General features: G+C 43.7%; 1 protein-coding gene across 6 annotated transcripts in view; it reads left to right on the top strand.

Moving 5' to 3' along the window:
- Positions 1–22,441, top strand: part of SMG6 (SMG6 nonsense mediated mRNA decay factor) — a 227,631-nt gene that overhangs the window by 85,697 nt on the left and 119,493 nt on the right. For 5 of the 6 annotated variants that reach the window (XM_040455512.1, XM_040455513.1, XM_040455514.1 and 2 more), the window contains 2 exons: positions 17,780–17,896; positions 19,507–19,675. In XM_040455512.1, the coding sequence (XP_040311446.1) occupies positions 17,780–17,896; positions 19,507–19,675 (286 nt within the window). Of the gene's footprint in view, positions 1–14,610; positions 14,693–17,779; positions 17,897–19,506; positions 19,676–22,441 lie in introns of those variants that run through there. The other variant, XM_040455518.1, reaches the window with a different exon arrangement.

The raw sequence follows: 22,441 nt of genomic DNA, 5'->3' as shown, positions 1-22,441 counted from the left end.
TTTCTTTCTTTCTTTCTTTCTTTCTTTCTTTCTTTCTTTCTTTCTTTATGGCTTTAATCCATTTGAGGTAATTTTTGTGAGTGGTGTAAGATATGGGTCCAGTTTCATTCCTTTACAGGTGAATATTCAGTTACTTCAGCACCATTATTGAAGAGACTTTTTTCCATTGGGTATTTTTGGCTTTGTCAAATGTTAGTTGACTATATATGCTTGGGTATATTTCTGGGCTCTCGATTCTGTTCCATTGGCCCATTTATCTGTTTTTATGCCAATACCACACTGTTTTGATGACTCTAATTTTATAATACACTTAAAATCAGGAAGTGTGATAATCCTACTTTGTTCTTTTTCCTCTCTGGATTTCTTTGGCAATTTGGGGTCTTTTGTGGTTCCATATAAATTTTTTTTTCCTACTGTAAAAAATGCCATTGGAATCTTGATAAGGATTGCATTGAATCTATAGATGGCTTTTGGTAGTAGTGACTTTTTAATAATATTAATTCTTCCAGTACATGAACACAGGATACCTTTTCCATTTTTTGTGTCTTCTTTTATTTTTTTATCATTTTCTTAAGTTTCCAGTGTAGAGATCTTTCACTTCTTTAGTTAAATTTATTCCTAAGTATTTTATTGTTTTTCATGCTATTATAAATGGGATCATTTTTTTTATTTTTCAGAAATTTTGTTGTTTGTATATAGAATGCTGTTGGGTTTTGTATGTTAACTTTACTGAATTTATTAATTTTATCTAACAGTTTTTTATTGAGTCACTAGGATTTTCTCTATATAAAATCACGTTGTCTACAAATAGAGACGCTTTTACTTCTTCTTTCCAATTTTGATACCTTTTATTTCTTTTTCTTACCTAATTGCTCTAGCTAGGATATCCAGCACTATATGAAATAGGAGTGATGAGAGTGGGCACCCTCATCTTGTTCTTGATCTTAGAGGAAGAGCTTTCATCCTTTTAGCACTGAGTATGATGTTAGCTGTGGACTTGTCATGTATGGCCTTTACTATGTTGAGATATGTCCTTCTGTGCCTAATTATTAAGAATTTTTATCATGACTGGCTATTGAATTTTGTTGAATGCTTTTTCTACATCTGTTGAAATAATCATATGATTCTTTCATTTTATTAATGTGATGTATGGCATTGCTTGATTTGCATATGTTGAACCATCCTTGCATCCTGAGGATAAATCCCATCTGATCATGGTGAATGATCCGTTTAATGTGCTGCTGAATTCGGTTTGCTAGTATTTTTTTTTTTTTAATTTTTTTTTTCAACGTTTATTTATTTTTGGGACAGAGAGAGACAGAGCATGAACGGGCAAGGGGCAGAGAGAGAGGGAGACACAGAATCAGAAACAGGCTCCAGGCTCCGAGCCATCAGCCCAGAGCCCGACGCGGGGCTCGAACTCACGGACCGCGAGATCGTGACCTGGCTGAAGTCGGACGCTTAACCGACTGCGCCACCCAGGCGCCCCGACGGTTTGCTAGTATTTTATTGAGAGTTTTTGCATCTATATTCATTAGGGGTATTGGCCTATAGTTTTATTTTCAGTAGTCTTCTTTTCTGGTTTTGCTATCAGGATGATACTGGCCTCATAAAATGAGTTTGGAAGTATTCCCTCCTCTTTGGTTTTTTGGAACAGTTTGAAGAAGGATTGATGTTAATTCTCCTTCAAATGTTTGGTAAAATTCACAAGTGAAGTGATGTAGTCCTGGGCTTTTCTTTGCTGGGAGATTTTTGATTACCGATTCAGTCTGCTTGCTAGTAATTGGTCTAGTCAGCTTTTCTGTTTCTTCCTGATTCAGTCTTGGTAAGTTGTAGGTTTCTAAGAATTTTTCCATTTCTTCTAAGTTGCCCAATTTGTTGGTGGATAGCCTCTCACAATCCTTTGAGTTTCTGTGTTATCATTGTAATGTCTCTTTTTCATTTATAATTTTATTGATTTAGATCCTTTCTCTTTTTTCTTTGATTAGTTTAGCTAAGAAGAGTGTGCCAATTTTATCTTTTCAAAGAAACAACTCTACAGTGTCCCTTCCCCATTTAGCCCATCCCCCCTCCCACAACCCCTCCAGTAACCCTCTGTTTGTTCTCCATATTTAAGAGTCTCTTCTGTTTTGTCCCCCTCCCTGTTTTTATATTATTTTTGCTTCCCTTCCCTTATGTTTATGTGTTCTGTGTCTTAAAGTCCTCATGAGTGAAGTCATATGATATTTGTCTTTCTCTGACTGACTAATTTCGCTTAGCATAATACCCTCTAGTTCCATCCACATAGTTGCAAATGACAAGATTTCATTCTTTTTAATTGCTGAGTAATACTCCAATGTATATATGTACCACATCTTCTTTATCCATTCATCCATTGATGGACATTTGGACTCTTTCCATACTTTGGCTATTGTTGATAGTGCTGCTGTAAACATTGGGATGCATGTGTCCCTTCGAAACAGGCTTTTAGTAAGTCCTTCTTAAGAAATAAGACAAGGCCGTGTCATACATGTTAGGTCTTTTGAACTAGGCAGAAGCAGGTCAATTCTGTCCTCCAAGTGTGGGAAATCTCACCAAGAAAATGAATGAATTGGTGTTTAAAAACTGTCTATTTGGTAGGGAGTGCTAATCCCAAAATTATATAGCTTTGTTCTCTGTACCAATGTTCAAATATTAAGTTTAGCTTTTAAATCTCTTTGCTTCATAGCATGCTGTTGAACTTTCTGTTTTGAAAATACCCCAAAATGTACATAAATCTAATTTTACAGATTTGACAATTTCCCTTTTATATCTGTTTGTATATATATAATTATATATATTTATATTATAAATTAAATTGTTTATATTTTTATTATATGTACATTTATTTTTTTTTTAATTTTTTTTTCAACATTTATTTATTTTTGGGACAGAGAGAGACAGAGCATGAATGGGGGAGGGGCAGAGAGAGAGGGAGACACAGAATCGGAAACAGGCTCCAGGCTCTGAGCCATCAGCCCAGAGCCTGACGCGGGGCTCGAACTCACGGACCGCGAGATCGTGACCTGGCTGAAGTCGGACGCTTAACCGACTGCGCCACCCAGGTGCCCCTACATTTATTTTTAATAGCACATATATTTTAATATGTCACTTGGTCCTTTAAAACAAGAATCTTTTATAGCATATGTCACTTTCTCATTCGTAGGGATTTTCTTTTAAGATTTTAGAATACTTCAGTCTTTAGTCATCATATAGCATATGCACTTGGGCTTCTCTGATTGTCACAGACTTAATGTTGGGCAAACAAATGCATTGGGCATTCTGGGTCTCTGTGCTTCAAGAATCTACACAGATTCTTTTGAAATAAGAATCATCATCTCATAATTGTTATTTCAACTTAGTTTTAAAGATTTTCTTTAAAGCACTATATACCTATCAGTATGTAAAATATTCCTATATCTATGTTTTTGGAAAAACATTCTTAGATTGTGATACTTACATATCTTATCTCCCCATACAGATAACTTCATGATAATTTTTCTTGGGTATCTTTTAACAGTATGCAGTATAAGGCCATAGGCTGTAAAGACCTTTTAAGATTATTCTTCATTTTTTTCACACAGTATCCCTTGCAGAGAGTCCAGTTAAAAAAATGATTTTAGGACTCAGTGCTGAGAAAAGATTTGTTTTTCCCAAAGAACTGATACATATATTCCTTTCCAATAATGACAGCTGTATAATTGTTGGTGTTTCCCTTTTTGCTTTGGCTGCCAGAAAAATCAGAGGCAAATTTAAAGTTCATTTGTGGCACATGATCGACATGTTAGTATTTTTATTTTTCTGGGTCCTAATTTTCTACATCTACTTTAATGTTATTTAATTGTAGGTGATTTTGCCCTAAGCTGTCACAAGTCTTTTGTGGAATGAGGTATAAAACAATAATTATAAACAAAACAATTTAAATTTAGTTTAAAATAATGTTTATAGGTTTTAGTTTGTATTGTTGGCAAATTAGCCAGTCAGCCAACTGATTACAAATCTGGAAGGGCTGTTACTAAAGGAGATGTCCTTTGTAGAGCCTCTACGTCAGAGGTCTAGCTGATGCCTCATTGGATTACCAGTCACCTTCATTGAGTCCTACCTTTCCTTGGCATAATTGCTTTATTTAGCTGTTATCCTGCTGATCTCCTTTCTACTTTAAAACTACATGATCCACAGTGGATGGGGCTGGATGAAGTCATTGCTTACTCGATCTAGTTTGGGCATTGATCTTGGATTATAAAGCTTTGAGGAACCTTTTTTTTTTTTTTAATTTTTTTTTTTTCAACGTTTATTTATTTTTGGGACAGAGAGAGACAGAGCATGAACGGGGGAGGGGCAGAGAGAGAGGGAGACACAGAATCGGAAACAGGCTCCAGGCTCCGAGCCATCAGCCCAGAGCCCGACGCGGGGCTCGAACTCACGGACCGCGAGATCGTGACCTGGCTGAAGTCGGACGCTTAACCGACTGCGCCACCCAGGCGCCCTGACGAACTTTTTTAAAAGAGTGAGTTGCTGGAGCAGAGCAGGATGTGAATGTGCTGATTTGGATATTCACAAGGAATCCACACAAGAATTATGTCTTATCACTGGCCTCTTTTTTAGTACTGACTCTTCAAGATTTGTTTGATGGCTCTAATCTTTTCATTCTGGAAGCTTCTCAGGAGTCCAAGAGATCCTTCCTGTCCTGGGTACCTCTGTGCCCTCCCTATCTCAGAATTTTCTTATTTTAGCATTGTTTGCAAACTGTCATACTATTTTAAAAATGCTTCAGGGGGTTGCCAGGGTGGCTCAGTCGGTTAAGCATCTGACTTCGGCTCAGGTCATGATCTCACGGTTCATGAGTTCGAGCCCCAAGTCAGGCTCTCTGCTGGCCAGCACAGAGCTCGCTTCATATCCTCTGTCCCCCTCTTTCTCTGCCCTTCCCCTGCTTGCATGTGCATGCTCTATCTCTCTCAAGATAAATAAATAAACTTTAAAAAAAAAAAAAAAGCAGAGTGTCCTTTAAAAAAACACTTTAGGAAGGCATAAAATGAAAAGAAATTGAGTTAATCTGTTAAAAGAGAAGCTGAGCACTTCTCTCTGCCCTCTGCCTGCCATATCAGAGGAGCTTTCTCTGGATCAGGTTGTCTGCAGACATTATCTCTCATTAACTTTAGTCTCACAGTGCTCCTGAAGCTTCATACCAACAGAGACAGGGTTCAAGCTGTTTGTCTAAATCAGCTGCCAGACCTGCATACTCTGTCAGAAGGGATGTAGCTGTGTTAATGCCTTCTCACTGTTGCAGCAAAAGTTTCCTTCTAGGTTGGCTAATGCGTATGACTTTGAGCAAGCCTCCTTCACTTCTCTTCTCCTCCACAACCCTAAATAATTTCTGACACAAGTCACCCTAGTTCTCCTGGTAAGATTCCATAGGGACACTTACCTGGCTGATGTAATTAAGAAGCTGCTACTCTTTTTTTTTTTTTTTTTTTTTTACTCCTCCTTTGCTCTCCCCAAATATTGTGAGAGAAGCAGGGCTTGCAAAACCTCTAGTAAGCAGTGTAGAAACAGAAACTCTGCCCCTCAAGACTTAATTGTAATTCTTCCAGATGAGATGTTGGAATGGCAGGCCCACTTATGCTGGGCCCCATCCCTGAGGGACTTGGCTGGTGCCAGCATGCCATTCTGCTTGCAGCAGTCTTCTTGCCCAGGAGGGAACATGTATTTGAATAACCCTAGAATCAGGCAGGAAATTCTGAGTGACAAAAATATCAATCCAGAGACATAGCTAAATTGGAAATGGCCAGAGTGTGTTTTCACTGGTTGCCCATTCACCCTCCCTTCTTCTCTCTCTCTCCCCCCCCCCCCCCCCCCCCCCCCGCTCCTTCCCTGCCCTTCCTTCCCATCCTTCCATCCATCCATCCATGGGTATAATCTGGAAAAAGCTAAGCACTCATTTAGGAGTTGTTTTCATTTTTCCTTGTAGAGAGTAGAAATGGTTTGCTGTCTGTCTTGCCAAGATGTTTTGATAGAGCCCCCAGGACATTTCCTGGCCCTAGAGCTCCATATAAAGGAGGAGGATAAGCCAAGCTGTCTTCTGGAGAAGGCCCAGCACTTCTGGAGATCATTTTCTCACCTTCAGAAGGTAGCAGTTGTATTGTAATGGCATAAAGAAAGAGCTTTGGAATCATCCAGATCAAAGATCTGAACTCTCTTCTCAGCCATTTACCAGCTGTTTGACCTTGATGAAGAAAATTAACTTATCCTCTCTGAGGCTTAGTTTCCTTGTCTGTAATCTGTGAATATTGGTGCTAGTTTGCAAGGTTTTTCTGAGCGTCAGATTATGTATTAGGCACTCAGTAGATGTCCAGCTTTATCAAATCAGCCTCTAAGTTATGAATTCCTAGTCTTAAAATGATGAGTCAGACTAATGGCCTTTTAATGTGATTCCCCTGTTTTTTAAAAAAAAAAGTCTTTTTAACAGTTTTATTGAGACCCAATTGATGTATTTTAGACTATACATATAGTAGAGTGTACAATTTGATGGATTTTAACATATGTATGCATTTGTGAAACCATCACCATAATCAAGATGGGGAACATATCCTTCACTCACAGAAGTTTCCTTGTGCCCCTTTTCTAATCCATTCTTCTCTAACCTTTCCTCCCAGTCCCCAGGCAACCACTGATCTGCTTTCTCTCACTGTAGATTAGTTTGCATTTTCTAGAATTTGACAGTATTTTCTCTTTCTCTGTCTCTCTGTCTTTTGGCTGGTCTTTTTTTACTCCACATTGATCATTTTGACATTTATCCATGTTGCTGAACGATTCAGTAGTTTGTTCCTTTTTGTCGCTAGTAGTCTCCCATTGTATGGATATACCACAGTTTGTTTTTTCCAGTTTTTAGCTGTTGTGAATAAAACTGCTGTGGACATTCGAGTGTAAATCTTTGTGTGGACATATGCTTTCATTACCTTAAATAAATTCCTAGGAGTGGTATAGCTAGGTCATTTTGTACATGAGTACGAAACCTTTAAAAATGCTTTTTTTTTTTTTGAGAGTGAAAGAAAGAGAGAAGTTGAGAGAGAGAATCCCAAGCAGGCTCCACTGTGGACTACGAGATCATAACCTGAGCGAAAATCAAGAGTTGGACGCTTAACCGACTGAGCCATCCAGGCGCCCCTGTTTAAAAAAATTTTTTTTTAATTTTTTTTAACATTTATTTATTATTGAGAGACAGAGAGACACAGAGCATGAGCAGGGGAGGGATAGAGAGAGGGGAGACACAGAATCTGAAGTAGGCTCCAGGCTACTCACGAACTGTAAGATCATGACCTGAGCCGAAGTCGGTCACCTAACCAACTGAGCCACCCAGGCGGCCCTAAAAAAAATTTTTTTTTTTTTAATGTTTGTTTATTTTTGAGAGACAGAGTGCAAGGGGTGGGGTGGGCAGTGAGAGAGGAAGACAGATTCCAAAGCAGGCTCCAGGCTATGAGCTGTCAGCACAGAGCCCAACGCGGGGCTCTAACCCACAGACTGTGAGATCATGACCTGAGCTGAAGTCAGAGATTTAACCAACTGAGCCAGGGTGCCCCCAGACGCCCCTGTTTTAACTTTTTAAGAAACTCCCCAGCTGTTTGCCAAAGCGGTTATAATCATTTTATATTCCCAAAGCAGTACATGAGAGTTCCAGTTTCTCCATGGCCTCACCAACACTTGTTTATTTTCTTTTTGTTGCAGCATCCTGGTGGGTATAGAGTATTTGTGGTTTTGATTTCCATAAAGATAATAACTTTGAGCATTTTATCATAAGAAGATGTTGAGCATGCACTTATTTGCCATCCATAGATCTTCTTTGTTCCTTTTTTTTGTTTACTATTAAGTTGAAAGAGTCCTTTATATTTTCTAGATATGAGTCCTTTTGTCAGGTATGTGTTTTGCAAATATTTTCTCCCAGTGAGAAAATTCTCTCTGTGGCTTCTGTCTTCATTTTTGTCTTTTGAAGACAAGTGTGTGTGTGTGTTTTGATGAAGTTTTTTTTTAAGGTTTGGTCTACAGATTGATTCACAAAGACAGTTTATCATGGTATTGAAGCTGATAACTGCCAATTATTTTTTTTTTCAACGTTTATTTATTTTTGGGACAGAGAGAGACAGAGCATGAACGGGGGAGGGGCAGAGAGAGAGGGAGACACAGAATCGGAAACAGGCTCCAGGCTCTGAGCCATCAGCCCAGAGCCTGACGCGGGGCTCGAACTCACGGACCGCGAGATCGTGACCTGGCTGAAGTCGGACGCTTAACCGACTGCGCCACCCAGGCGCCCCGATAACTGCCAATTAAAAGTAAACTTCCGTCTGTTTGATGGTCCAGAGCATCGCACACTGAAAATGCACAAGCAGCTTCATTTATGAAGAAAACAGTGCCAAGCAACACGTTTTAAGTAACTTTTCCCTCCTACTGTCCTTCTTTGAAGATTGCACATACCACTGATTGAGATTTATACCTTTCCTTATTTTTTTGAGCAGCAAGAACATGTTTAAACAGCTCATTTAGCTTCTGCAATTTGTTCTTCTTGTCATCTTTCTTCGCTTTCTCATCACCTTCACTTTGTGCTGCTTGACATGGATTTTACTGATCCGATGAGTCATAGCCTTGAAAATGAAGTTCTCTTGCTTTACTCCTTATTCCTTAGACAGAAGTTCTGTCTTCAGTGAACTTTCCCTTCTTTCTTCTTATTTTCTTTTTGGTTGCCCCTGGCAATTTCTTGCTCAGTCCAGATAAGAAGCCACAGTAGCCTCCAGTAGCTCAGGCCAGGCAGCACAAGATGAGAACGAGGGACTGCAGCATCTGCACAGAGTAATCAGCTAATTGGGAAAATGTCCCCAAAATGGCTAAGCAGCCCTGTTCTCTGTAAAAGAGAAATGTTTCTGGAATCCTAGGTTAGATCTTGGGGTTTTGTTTACTTGTTTTACAGTGCATAGTTTGAAAGAAGTATAGACTTACAGGAAATTGTAAAAAAAAAAAAAAATGTGCAGAGAGGTCCTGTGCACCCTTCATCCCTCCTTCCCTAATGTTAGCATCTTGTAGAACTGTAGTGCAATGTTAATGCCATGAAATTGACATTGGTACAATCCACAGACTCAGATTTCACCAGTTCTACATTTATACAATTACACATTCACCAGCTATACATTTGTGATTGTGTGTATGTATAGTTCTGTGCAATTTTATCACACAAGTAGCTTCATGTACCTGCTATACAATCAAGGTGCAGAACTGTTCCATCACTGCAGAGCTCCCTCAGGCTACTTCTTTAGAAACACTTCTGTCCCCTTCCGTCCCCAGATTTTAACCCCTGTTTTCCCATCTCTATAATTACATTATTCCAAGAATATTCTATAAATAGGATCATACCGTATGTAACCTTTTGAAATTGGCTTTTTTCACTCCACATAATTCCCTGATGGTCTATCTAAGTTGTGTGCATCACTTTTCTTTTTATGGCTGAGTAGTATTCTGTGCTATGGATGTTCCACAGCCTGTTTAACTGTTCATCCATTGAAGGACATTTGGGCTGTTTCCAGATTTAGGCTGTTATGAATAAAGCTGCTCTGGACATTTGTGTACAGATTTTTGTGCAAACATAAGTTTTCATTTCTCTGTGATAAATGCCCAAGATAATTGCTGGATCATATCATAAGTACATTTTTAGTTTCAGAAGAAACTGCCAAACTATTTTCCAGAATGGCTGTACCATTTTTACATTCCAGTCAGCTAGGAATGTGTGATCCCAATTCCTCCACATCCTCACCAGCTTTTTGGTGTTGTTACTATTTTTTTATTTTAGCCATTCTGATCGGTGTTTAGTGATGTCTCATTGTAGTTTTATGTTTCATTTTCCTAGTGGCTAATGATATTGAATATCTTTTCATGTGCTTATATTTCATCTGTATCCCCTTTTTTGGTGAAATGTCTGCTCATGTGTTTTGTCCATTTTCTAATTAGATTGTTTGTTTTCTTACTGTTGAGTTTTGAGAGTTCTTTATATAATCTAGATACCAGCCCTTTGTATGATACATAGTTTGCGAATATATTTTCCCAGTCTGTAACCAGCCTTTTCATCCTCTTACAGGTTTTTTTTGCAGAACAAAAGTGTTTAATTTTTATGAGGTTCAGTATATCAATTTTCTTTTTATAGATTGTGCTTTTGGCATTAGGTCCAAGAATTCTTCACTTAGTCCTAGGTCCTGAAGATTTTCTTCAATTTTTTCTACAAGTTTTATGGTCTTATGTTTAAGTCTAAGTCTTTGATCCATTTTCAGTTATTTTTTTGTATTAGGTGTGGGACTTAGGTCAGGGTTCAGTTTTGGGCCTGTGGATGTCTAATTGGTCTAGCGCCATTTGTTGCAAAGGCTAACCTTCTTTGACTTTACATTGGCAAGATGATCCCTCCCATTTTGTTCTTTAGCTATCCTAAGTCCTTTGCTTTTCCATATAAATTTTAGGATAAGATTGTCTTTGTCTATAAGAAACTTTGCTGAGATTTTGATTGTAGTTGCATTAAATCTGTAGATCTGTGTGGGGAGATTTGACGTCTCTGCAATGTTGAGTCTTCCAATTTATGAACGTGGTAAATCTCTCCAGTTATTTAGATCTTCTGTGATTCTTTCATTTTTTTTGTAATTTTCAGCAAAAGAGATCCTGTATATATTTTGTTAAATTTAATATTTAAAATATCTAATATTTTATATTTAAGTATTTTGTGTCCTTTGGTGTTATTATAAGTGGGATAGTGTATTTTATTTTATTCCACATAGTTGTTATCTCAGAGCTTTTTGTGCAGAACTTATGGAGTACTCTGAGGTTTTCACATTCATAGAAAGGGGAGAGGAAGAGTTGAAATTTGTGGCTTGAATCACAGGCATTGTGAAAACCAGGTATGGAAACAGTGTGAGTACAAAAGCAGACAGACTCCAATTTAAGTCCCACTTCTGACGCTACTGGCTTTTTGTGACTTTGGGCAAGTCATTTAACTTCTCTGGCTCTGTTTCTTCAATTGTCAGAGGGAAAATAATACCTCCTGTGCAAATCTTTTGTAAAGCTTTGAGATTATGTGTGTGTGTGTGTGTGCGTGTGCGTGTGCGTGTGTGTGTGTGTGTGTGTGTGTGTGTCTGCACGCACGCCAAACACCGGTCTCAATATAACTTTGTTCAGGCTACAGTGGAATCGTGTAGTTTATGGTTAGGATTCACAAATGAGAGGCAAAGTGTACCTACTGTTGTGAACAGTCTTAAACCCTTCATAGTGCTAATTTTCAAGGATGTGAAGTCTTGACATAACTCTTGTCCTCAAGGGGCTTATAATTTTGTTGAGGAAGCACGCTGTGTGTATAAAAATTCCAGGACAGGGTATCACTTGTGAGTTCAAAATGTATGGGGCAGACAGTGGGTGCATCAGAAAACTTTGTCTTCCTGGGTTTTGTTTGCTCTTTTGTACCCTGTTCAGTGAGGTAGCTTTGGGATGTTGTTGATGAGAGAGTGTGGGGGTGGGAGGGGGTGTGTACAGATTTAGGGGAAGGGATTCATGTGGGAATATGTAATTAATTTTTATACTTTCCCCAGTAAACCATCGACCCTTTTTATGATGTCATGAGGGATTCCTTAATTTTGCAGCTGCTTCCTGATTACGTCAGAGAGGAGCCTCTCACCCCACAGCCTGGAGCTGCACTCATACAAGAATTGGAAACAAATGAAGTGCTGAATATCTAATGGCTTCCACAGGGAGAGCCAGTTCAGACTTCCCAGGCCTCCTTTTGCAAGGTCTTCCTCAAGTATTTCTGACCCCCTGAAGTGTCTTTGTTCTGGAAAGACAGAACTGGCTGAGAGCCAAGTGGGCAGGAGCTTGGGGACTCCTTGATGCAGACCTCAGTCCCTCCAGGTGTTCTGCAATCCCGAACTGCTGCCCCTTTCCTGGGTCTCCTTTGGTAGGTGTTACCCTTTTCGAGGCCCCAGGATCCTCTGGAATCTGCCGAGATTATTAGTGAGAGAGAGTCCTTGGCCTGTTCAGTGAATCCCTTCCCTCCCACACATCATCTCCACCTTCTTTTGATTTTCTTTCTGCAGCATTTCTCATATCCGTGCACTCCTGTCCATTCCCTCTTCTAGCTCCTATAAGAAAGATGTTACGTTTACTTGGCATTAAAAAGTTTACGAAGTGCACTACATAGAATTTCTCTCAGTTCAAACAAGTTCATGCCCTGTTGGCTTCCCAGCCAGTCTCCCTTCCTGTTCTATTTTTCCAGCTACCCGAATCTGTCCTAAATGTTTTAACTAGATTATCCTTCATGAAACACTCACCCGTGCTCCATTCAGAAACCATGAGTGAGTGCTAGGGGTGCCTGGATGGCTCAGTTGGTTAAGCGACCGACTTCGGCTCAGGTCATGATCTCTCAGTTTGTGAGTTCGAGCCCTGCGTCGGGCTCTGTGCTGACAGCTCAGAGCCTGGAGCCTGCTTCAGATTCTGTGTGTGTCTCTCTCTCTCTGCCCCTCCCATGCTCACACTCTGTGTCTCTCTGTCCCTTAATAATAAATAAACGTTAAAAAAAAAATTAAAAAGAATGAAAGAAACCTTGAGTGAGTGCTCTTCTCACTGCCTGCCAAATCAGGTCTGTGTTCCTTGCTGTGGCATCTCAGACCCTCTGCTTTGTGGTCCCTGTCACAAAGTGTGGCACCCTCGTGCATTGCTCTGCTTGCCTTGTGGGAGTCTGCCTGATGTGCCCCTATCTGCCTCCTTAGCAACACTCCCATCTCTCCTTCATCCCCCAATTCCATCTTTGTTCATTTTTTGCAGCCTTGCTCAGAAGTGCTCTCTTCCATGAAACCTTTTCTGGTATATTCTAGCTGGAAGTGATTTTCTCTCCCTCTGGTCAAAGAAAGCATCTTACTTCCATCTTCCTTGAATTATAGTTATTTGGGTCTGTGTATCCTTCCTGTCTTCCTCGTTAGATTATCATCTTCTTACGGATGGATCCCATTTTCCTTTGTATCTTCCACCGTTGGGATGAATAAATAACTTTGGAACCAGTGGGAGAGGTCACTTTGTTAAGAGGTTTGGATTTCCTTTGCCCTCATAAGTACCCACTAAAAGAAGTTTTACAGAGTTTTACAATCCTAGAAAATCCAAAAAGAGTAGCGGGTATGACAGGAGGGGCTCTTAGGGAGGAAACACTGGCTTCCACGTTCCTCTGTCTTTTCGCAGCTCTACCCTGTTTGGGGATATGTCATTCATGACCGGCCTTCAGTCAGCCTAACTGTTCTGCCATTATGCTTGAATAATTTGCTTGGGTGTATTAGTGCCTGACTTTTCTGATTCATTTATTTTATTTCTTCAGGGAATAAAGTGATGCCCTGATGGCATGGACATCTCTGCTTTTGCTCTGAGATTTTATCTGGTTTCTCTACAATGGCTGCCTCTTCCACACACACCCCTCCAACCCCACCCCCACAGTCAGCAACTGCCACAGGGAACTCTGTAGCCCAAACAGCAGCAGTCGCAAGATGCTCTCACTGCCCACTTCCTGTACACTAGGAGGTTTTGGTGGGCTGCTCAGGAACTGTGCCAGCCCTGTGTCTGACTGGTGACTGACTCATGAGAAAAGCAGCCTTATGTCTGAAAGATAAGAGCCAGCAAATCGCCTCCAGGTGGTGTTAGTTTGGAGGTGACTGACCATTCATTTCCTGTCTTTGGGAGGAGCCGGTGGGGAGGGAGTCCGTGAATAAGTGGTCTTGCCTGCATTTTTCTCCAGCTATTAGTGAAGCAGCCGAGCAAATAGTTGGTTCTCCCTCCCGAAACGGCTAGTGGACCCCAGTGCCTGCCGAATCCGTCCGTTGCTCTCAGGGTACCAGAGCTCTGTGTCATCCATCCTGTGCCTCCCCGTCAGCGCTCTTCTCATCGTCTTGCCAGGAAGCTGGCTGTGCGCATCAGGGAAACTCTGCTGGTCTCAGTGCTGCCAGATTTTTCTGTGACCAGCCAAACCTCATCCCTCCCGGTACTAGTTTCCTCCAGATCTCTCCCTGACCTAGGAGTTGATCAGAAGTGATGGTTCTGAACCACTGTCCCTTGGCTGGGCGTGGAGGGTCCCGGCAGGTGGGCCTGCCTCTCCCCCACTCCCCTCCCCTCTCCCCCTCCTCCTGCCTCATTCCCATTTCCTGCAGGAGGATGCTTTGCCATCCTGGAGCCGTCAAGCACAGCTTTGCTTTGGCAGCACCGTCGCGCACACACTGGTGGGAGAGGGGACGTGTTTATCACTTTTCCTGGAGATTATCTGTTTAAGCACTTCTCTGACAGTTACAATAACAAGGGCAGTGTGTTGTGTTTCCCAGCAGAAGGACACTTGCTGTTGAAAGATGTATAGCACTAATTAGAAATACATAACATCCGGCCACATGGCAGCCTTCTCCCGGCCGCTCCATTTCCTGATTTCATACAACTTTGACGACAGTTGGTTTATGTTTTCCATGAATATGTTCTGAGAAAAATGAGAAAGTCTCCCTGTTACACAGGAGTGAGAAGACTATTTCTGCCTGAGCAGGTATTTGGGCACAGGAATAGTGGGAGCTGTGGTCACTTGCCCGTCCAAGAGCATGTGGGAAGAAGGGGCAGAATCAAGTTCAGACCTCAGGTGACTTTCTTGGTAAGAAACATTTCTGTCTGACTTGCGTAGCCAAAACCATCCCCCTAAACCCTTGAGCAAGCCTGCTTTTGGAAAGAAGGGGAAAGGCTGTTTCACAGTGTTAATGAGTTCCTCAGCTCATGTCAGCCTCCTGCTACCTGACACCGAGCCAGAGGAACCCAGGCAAATACCAAGGCAAACAATGCTCTTTCCTTCCCCACCCCACATCATTTGTCGGTCTGGCCCAGCCCAACTCTGGGGATATGTGTGGGTATCTGTCAAGCCTCGGGCCAGTTCCCTAGCTCTAGCCCCGGATTGGTGGGCTCTGGGAATCTGGCTACTGTTTTCCCTACTTGGTTGTATGAGAATCAGTACTTCTCAAGGAGTGGCATCTTAGGGCTTCTAGCCTGCAAAAGCCTAAGTAAAGCAAAGAGTATCTCCGAAGATGCCATAACACTCAATGTATTTCTCACTGGAGGCACTGGGTCTGCATTGCCATGGTTACTTAGGTAAATAGCAGGGTTTTTTTTCCCCACCCAACTGAAAGTTCCTAAGGTTGCAAGGACTGTGTTTTATTTGTGGCTGTGTTCTCCACAATACACAGCACAGGGTAAAGCTCACCATAGATGCTCAGTGTGTGCTTGTGGTACCATAGAGCCGTGGAGGAGGACAGGCCTTCCAAAAAGTGCTCTCTGTGACGTGGCCAGAAGACTGACTGAGACCTAGGCATTCTGACCCCCATAGAGCTGTGATATCATCACCTGCCTGATCAGAGCAGAACAGCTTCCTGGTTTGTAACTCCCAGACCACTGCAGGAAGTACTGACAGGCCCTTTATGGAGAGGCGGGAAGAGGTAAAGGTTTAAGGTGCCATAACCATGGCTAAGAACAGAGCATTCATGAAGCTACCTTTTCAGCTGCTGCTCTGAGAGGTAGTTGAGCCCTTCTGCACTCACAGCAAAGACGCTCCCGTTGTTGCTACCCTGCATGGTCTCCAGACCTTATTGCAGGAGGCTTAAAAAGGGAGCCAACCTGGACTCCCCAGAGGCCACAAATGTCATTGTTTTTAAGCAGTTCGTTCTCGCCCTTTGAGCCCTAGTCCAAACTTTCGCTCGAGAAATAGCCTAGCCTGAGATTGCCATTTGTCCTAAAAATAGAAATGGGCTTGGTGAAAGTAATCTCCCTTTGCCCATCTTAACCTTATCCGGGCTAATGAGAGTATCTTATTGTAGTCTTGGGCTTCTCAAGATGCCAGTCTCTTTGAGCTAAGACACCCCCTTTCATGCCTTTTAAGGACCTTCTGTGTGCAGGTAACTTCTGCCTAAGATGCCCAGTTGATAAGGGGACACTAATGTCAGCTACCAAGATGTGGCCTCCCCTTCTCCTGTTCTAGCTTCCTCTGTTCTGTACTTACTGCCCCAGTCTGGGCCGGCCTCGTTGCTAATTAGAGGCAGGCTGCTGGCAGTGCCTGGCAAGCCCTTAGGCTCAGCTGGGGCGGTACAGACAGTGCTGCTGCCCCTGGTTAGGGGTGGAGGGGAGAAGTTGGCAAGGTTTTTTTTAGGATGGCTTGCACATCTTCCCCTTCCCTGATTTCTACACTCTCTCCCCTTGGTTGTTGGATGCTTGCATCTTGGTCTCTCTAGCAGAGGTTTGGGGTCTTACCAGAAGAAGAATCAGAGTGGTGACCTATTCTAATCGCATGGACTCTTACCACTTCCTTACTGCCTGCCGCAGTTGGGTTGGAAAGTTAGAGGGTGACATTTGGGACCAGTGGGCATCTGGAGGGATGGCAGGAAAGCCACAATAGATGAATACTTTGCTACACTGATGCTATTCATATGTTGGGATCTTCTGAGCAGCAGCCTGTTCCTTCTCACTCCCAGGGTTCTCTAAAGTGGTTTGGGGCTGGCTTTGTATACTCCAATCATGTTTGCTCCTGTGGCTAGGGCGGTTTTGGAATAACTGTGGTTGTGTAGCATCTCCTGGAGTAAAGACTTCAATTAGGCCCCATTGACAAGACTAGTGTCAATGAGGAGAAAGTCAAGAGGGCTTTCCTCTGGCTACTGAGGTTAAAATGCAGGCAGGCACAGAGATCAAACATGTGGCTAATTATCCTTTTAACACTCGGAGATTCAGAGAGTTCTCATGTATTATAGAGGGAATTAACAGATTAGTTGCTGCCAGAGCAAGTGACCGGGCACCCGATTTCATCTCGTGTGTGTATTCGGTGTCTCCTCCTCTGAGGCTGCAGGTTGGACTTTTGCCTTCTGTTTGTCTCCGATTCCTTTCAGGTCTGGGTGAAGTGGCTATCAGGGCAGTCCACTGACAAGCAAGAGGTACAGACAACAGTTTGAGAGTGTGTCTGTCGCCTCTGCCAAAGAATGGCTCTAGCCACCATGAAGGTGGCTCCTTTTTCACTGAGACCTGCAGCTAGAAGGAAGTTAACCAGGCTGAGAAAGTGAGGGGCAGAAGGTGCTGGTATTGGGAGCCAGATTTATTGTTTAGCCCTAGGGGAAAGAATTTGTGAAAGAAAAAAGAAAGTACTTCTGGCTGAGTGCTTATTATATGCCCATTTTCCTATGTAAAATGAACTCATTCAGTGAAAATAGGTTATTTGTAAGTGGAGGATTAACAGGAGGTAAGGATGGAACCAAAGTTGGTGATTCAAGAAGATAATTTAAATTTGTATTTTTCTTCTCTTAATTGATGTTTGTACTCCTGCTATCTATACATTAGAGAGACTGAGTTAATTAAATATGACTTCTTGTTACTATAGCTTCACATTATTAGTAGGCTACTAAGTACAGTGACCTGCAGCTCTGGCTCAGACTGTCCACCCTGGGGCCCCTGGTCTTGGGGAAGTGATGCAGAATTTGCACAGGGGGTCCCTATAATAAGGTTATCAAGCGCTTACCCATACACCAGCCATCGCAGTAATGATTTTATTTAACCTTATAGCTATCCTTCGAGGGAGGAAATATTGCTGGCCCCAGTCTCAGATGAGGAAAGGGAGCCGAGTGACGTGACCGAGTATGTGCACCTAGTGAGGTAGGGAAGAGTAACCCTTGGCCCCCAGGGCACTGATGGAGTGTCATTTGCCTCTCCTCAGACTGCTTCTCGGAGGAGTGTCGCTCTGTGATCCAGGAGCAAGCGGCAGCGCTGGGCCTGGCCATGTTTTCTCTCCTGGTGCGGCGCTGCACCTGCTTACTTAAGGAGTCTGCCAAAGGTAAGGAGATGAGGGGCCCCCTGACTGATGGCCTTTCCCCTGCCTGGGCCCTGTCCAGACAAGTTCAGGATGCTACGCTGCCTTCCAGCGTCTCCTCCCTCTACTTGACATTCTTCCTCCTCCCAGTAATCCCCTTCCTTCTGCCCACCTAACTAGTCCTGCCTCCTTTTGCATTCTGTGTACCTCTGTGGCCCTCTGTCCTTGGGGGAACTATCCCCTCCCCCCTTTCTCTAGTAGTTAAGATTTTCACTGTACCTAAAAGCTGCTGCGGGTTCCTGCAGCTTTAGAAAACCAGCAAAGAGCGTTTCCTTTTTTGTTCATAATTGATGTTTTCGTTTCCCCCCTCTATCTCTATGTCCCTCTTTGTCTGGTACTGGTGACTGCTATAACCACTGTGGACCAGCCACCTTGTGAGACTCACTGAACCAGAGCAGGGGCTATTTTTAGCCCTTGCATTGAGCAGTGTCCCCATATCCATTAAGGCTGCCCTTAGAAATCTAAGCCTGATTGCTGAGCCGTATAAGGTAGGGCTGAAGGTTGCCCCTCTCTCTCAGCTCCTGGGTCAGTATTGGTGTGTATTGAGGCCATGCTGTTGTCCCTCTGCCACTTCAACTTTGTGGGTGCCTCCAGACCCTGGAGCTGCTTTTTTTTTTGGAGGGAGGGTTGGGGTATCTTTTTATTTTGAAACAATCTCAAATATATAGAAAAGTTGCAAGGATAATACAAAGAATTCTTACATACGCTTCACACAGATTCCCCATTTGTTTACATTTTACCATAGTTGCCTTTTAAGTTCTCTCTCTTTCTATACACATGCAAATATTTATGCTTATTATTATTTTTGTCCTGAACCATTTGATTGTAAGTTGTAGACATGTTAGCCCTTTACCCCCAAATACTTGACTAAATATTTCCAAATAACAAGGACATTCCCTTACATGACAGTGCAGTTATCAAAATCAGGAAGCCAACAATGATATAGTACTGTTGTTGAATCTACAGACCGTATTGAGTTTGTATCAGTGTCCTAAAAAAAAAAAAAAAAAAAAAAAAAAAAAGTCATTTTCTGGTATAGGACCCACTCCAGGATCACACATTGCACTTTAGATGTCGTGTCCGTTTTAGTTTCCTTCAATCTGGAATTGAATGGTTTCTTTAATGCTTTCTCAGTCTTCCTTTGTTTTTCATGACCTTGACATTTTTGAAGTGTGCAGGCCACTTTGTCGAATGTCCCACAGTTCGGGTTTGTCTGATATTTCCTCATGGTCAAGTTCAGGTTATGCCGTTTTGGCAGGATCCCTGGTGCCATGTCAGAGCTGTGCTGAAGGAAAGCTAAAAGGGGGGGGCTAGAGGCCAGAGTGGCGACTTCAGCCAGGCCACAGGTGGAGCAGAAACAGCTGTCTGCAGGGGCAGACTCAGTGCACTGGTTCTCTCTTTGTCCTGCTTTTCAGAATCCTCTTAGGTGCTGGCACTTGTCCTCCGCTTCTGGGCCCAGCTTTCCTGTGGACTTGGTCTCCCTTCCCTAAGAGCTTGCTGCCGTCCCAGCGCCCCAGGCCTCACTCGTGGGCCACAGCAGACCTAGGCCCAGTTCTCACCCTTTGCCTCTGCAGCTCAGCTGTCCTCTCCTGAGGACGAGGATGACCAAGATGACATCAAGGTGTCTTCCTTCGTCCCGGACCTGAAGGAACTGCTCCCCAGTGTGAAAGTCTGGTCAGACTGGATGCTCGGCTACCCAGACACCTGGAACCCTCCGCCCACGTCCCTGGACCTGCCCTCACAGTGAGTCGGCCCGCTCGTTTCTCGGCACTGCTGACCTCGGCCCGCCTGTGCTCCCACGGCTCCCCTCCAGGTCCTCCGTGTGTCCTCCCACCCGCCACCTGTTTGTTCGTCTCGTCCCTCCTCATCTGAACTTTACTTTTCCCCTTCCTTGAACACCTTCCTTGTCCCCTGATGTTTTAGGCTGTTTTCCCTTGTTCTCGGGCCCGTTCCTCCTCCTCAGTCTGCCCTCCTCTCTCACTCCGAAGTTGCTGTTTTGTTCTCTGTCTTTGCCCTTGCTCTCTCGCTCTCACTTCATGTTGTTCATGCCCACTGTCTCTGTAGCGGCCTCTCGAGTCTGGCCGTGTGTCGGTGGCGTGAGGAGAGGCCTTATCTCTTCCTCTCTCTTCTAGTTTGTCTCCACGCATCCGTCGTGCTCTCGTCCTGCTGCTGCTTGTGCTGTCTTACGCATGCTGCTGCTCGGGCCTTCCTCTCACACGTTGTGATGTATGAGGAGGGTGACTGCACACACCTCTCTCTTTTGTTCACGTCACTTCCCATCTCCTTGTTTCTGGGTGTCAGTGTGCTGTCTGTCAGAGCATTTGTCGCTGTGAGGTGTGTCGGTCTGGGGAGTGTGTGTGTCTGCCTGGATGTGTCTGTGTGACTTTTTTCCTTCTTTTTAAAAGCTGTGGTAAAGCATATGTAGCAAAATTTTTCATCTTAACCATTTTTAAGTATACAATTCAGTGCTATATTATATTTACATAGTTATGTAGCCATGCATGGCTGTTTCTTACGTCCGTATCTGTGTGTGGGTTCTATCTCTGTATGTGCCTCTTTGGCTCTGGTTGTCTGTGTGTGTCTGAGTGTGAGGGCCTTTGTCTGTCTAGGGGTCTGTCTAAGGGTCTTTGGTGTACCCGTCCATGTCTGTCCATGTATACGTGTCCATATGTTTCTCTGCGTTGTGTCCGTATCTGTGTCTGTGTCTCTCTGTTCTTGGGGGTGGGGGGGTGGTCTCTTTGCAGGGCTCGTGCGACTCCACGAAGGGGCTCTTTCAGTGTGTATCTCTGTCCATCTCCATGTCTCTCTGTGTCTCTCTCTGATTGTAGGTCCGTGTCAGTGCATGTGTGCTGTAGTCCTGTCCATGTGTCTGTGTGTGTGACTGTGTCCTGTGGGAGTGTCTGTATGTGTTCCTGAATATCTGTGTTCAAGACTGCGTGTGTCTGCGTCTCTGCTTGTCCGTGACTGTGCCTCTGCGCGTAGGTCTGCATCTGTCTGTCGGAAAGCAAATCTCTGTGTATGAGGGTCTGCCTGTATCTACCTGCCTCTGCCTGCCTCGCCTGTGTCTCCCTACCCGCTTCACCTATTGCCTGCCCGTCTCCGCTTGTCTTGGCTTGTTCCTGCCTGCTTGCCTCTGTTTATCTGCCTCTGGGGTTTGTGTGTGTCTGTATCAGGGGTCAGCAAACTATGGCCCATGAGCTAAGAACGGTTTACACTTTTAAATGGCTGGAAAAAAAAAAATCAAAAGACTAGTATTTCATGACTTGTGAAAATTGTTAGAAAAGTCAAATCTCCGTGTCCATGAAGTTGTACTGGAACACAGCCATGCTTGTTTGTTTACACTTTGTCTATGGGTGCTTTCACACTGCAGCAGTTGAGCTGAGGAGTCACAGCAGAGGCGTTATAGTCTGCAAAGCCTAAAATGTTTACTCTAGCTGTTTACAGAAAGTTTGCCGGCTCTTGGTGTATATCTATGTTCCCATGCGTCCCGTTCTTTTCTTGTGTTAGCGTCACTGCGTGTGCTCACGTTTGCACAGTAGTTTTTTAACGCGTGTGCATATTGATGCCTGTTTCTGGTCAGCTCTGTTGATTGTCCATCTCTCTCTCTCTCCACCTTTCTCTCTCTCTCTCTCTTCCTGTCTCTGCCTCTGCCTCTCTGTTTCTCTTTTCCTCTCTCTTTCTCTCGCCCCCCTGCCCCGTGCTGTCTTGTGGTCTCTGGCAGGTGCGGCATACTCAGAGCTCTGGGCGCTGCGCTGGGGGAGGGTGTGTGTTTGGGTGCGAGCGTCCTTAGCCAACACACCACCATTCTTCTCCACTGCTCTTCTCTGGGAAGGTCACACACTGGAGGGTAGAGTATGGAGACCTAGGCTGCTGCTGATGGCACTTCTGGGAATGGAGAGGGGCACTTCTCTGGGCTGGGTGCTGCCCACATGAGTCCCTCTAGACTCATGGGTGATCCACAGAGGGAAGGCTGCAGCAGAGGTTTCTGGCCAGTAGTTATTGACCTTTCTGTGTGGACTGTCTGCCTCTTTCCCCCCTTTTCTTCCTCAAATTTCTTCCCTGTTCCTCACATCAGGAAGCACCCCTGGACTGTCAGGCCCTCTCTCCCCAGTTCCCTTCCAGCTCTGGCTCTGTAACTGTGTGAGTGATGCTCACAACATCAGACAGTTCTCTGCATTCTCCTGTGAACCTTCCTAGGTTCCCAACATGTATCCCAGGCTGACGCCTTCTGAGCCAGGGTTGAGACCTGAGTGGGGCAGCTGGGGCCATGCAAAGGAATGGACTGATCTGCTGACCAGGGGTAGCTGTTTCCCAGCAGTGTTCCCTAAAGAGTTAACATGTACAGCCTCAGACTTTTCAGGCTGTTAATCTATAATGCCGACTAGGCAATTTGCAGTTTTGGAAAGAAACTGACAAGGAAGGGCTCAGCTCTCCAAGTATCTGAAGCCACTGCTTCTGAGCATGCACAGGGGTCACAGAGTGCTCCTCCCTTCCTCTCGGGGGGTGGGG

Source organism: Herpailurus yagouaroundi, unplaced genomic scaffold, assembly GCF_014898765.1.
Source record: "Herpailurus yagouaroundi ecotype Mexico unplaced genomic scaffold, PumYag 215, whole genome shotgun sequence".
In the NCBI taxonomy this organism is placed as follows: Eukaryota; Metazoa; Chordata; class Mammalia; order Carnivora; family Felidae; genus Herpailurus; species Herpailurus yagouaroundi.
Note: the sequence above shows the minus strand (reverse complement) of the source record. Positions and strands in the feature narration are given on the sequence as shown.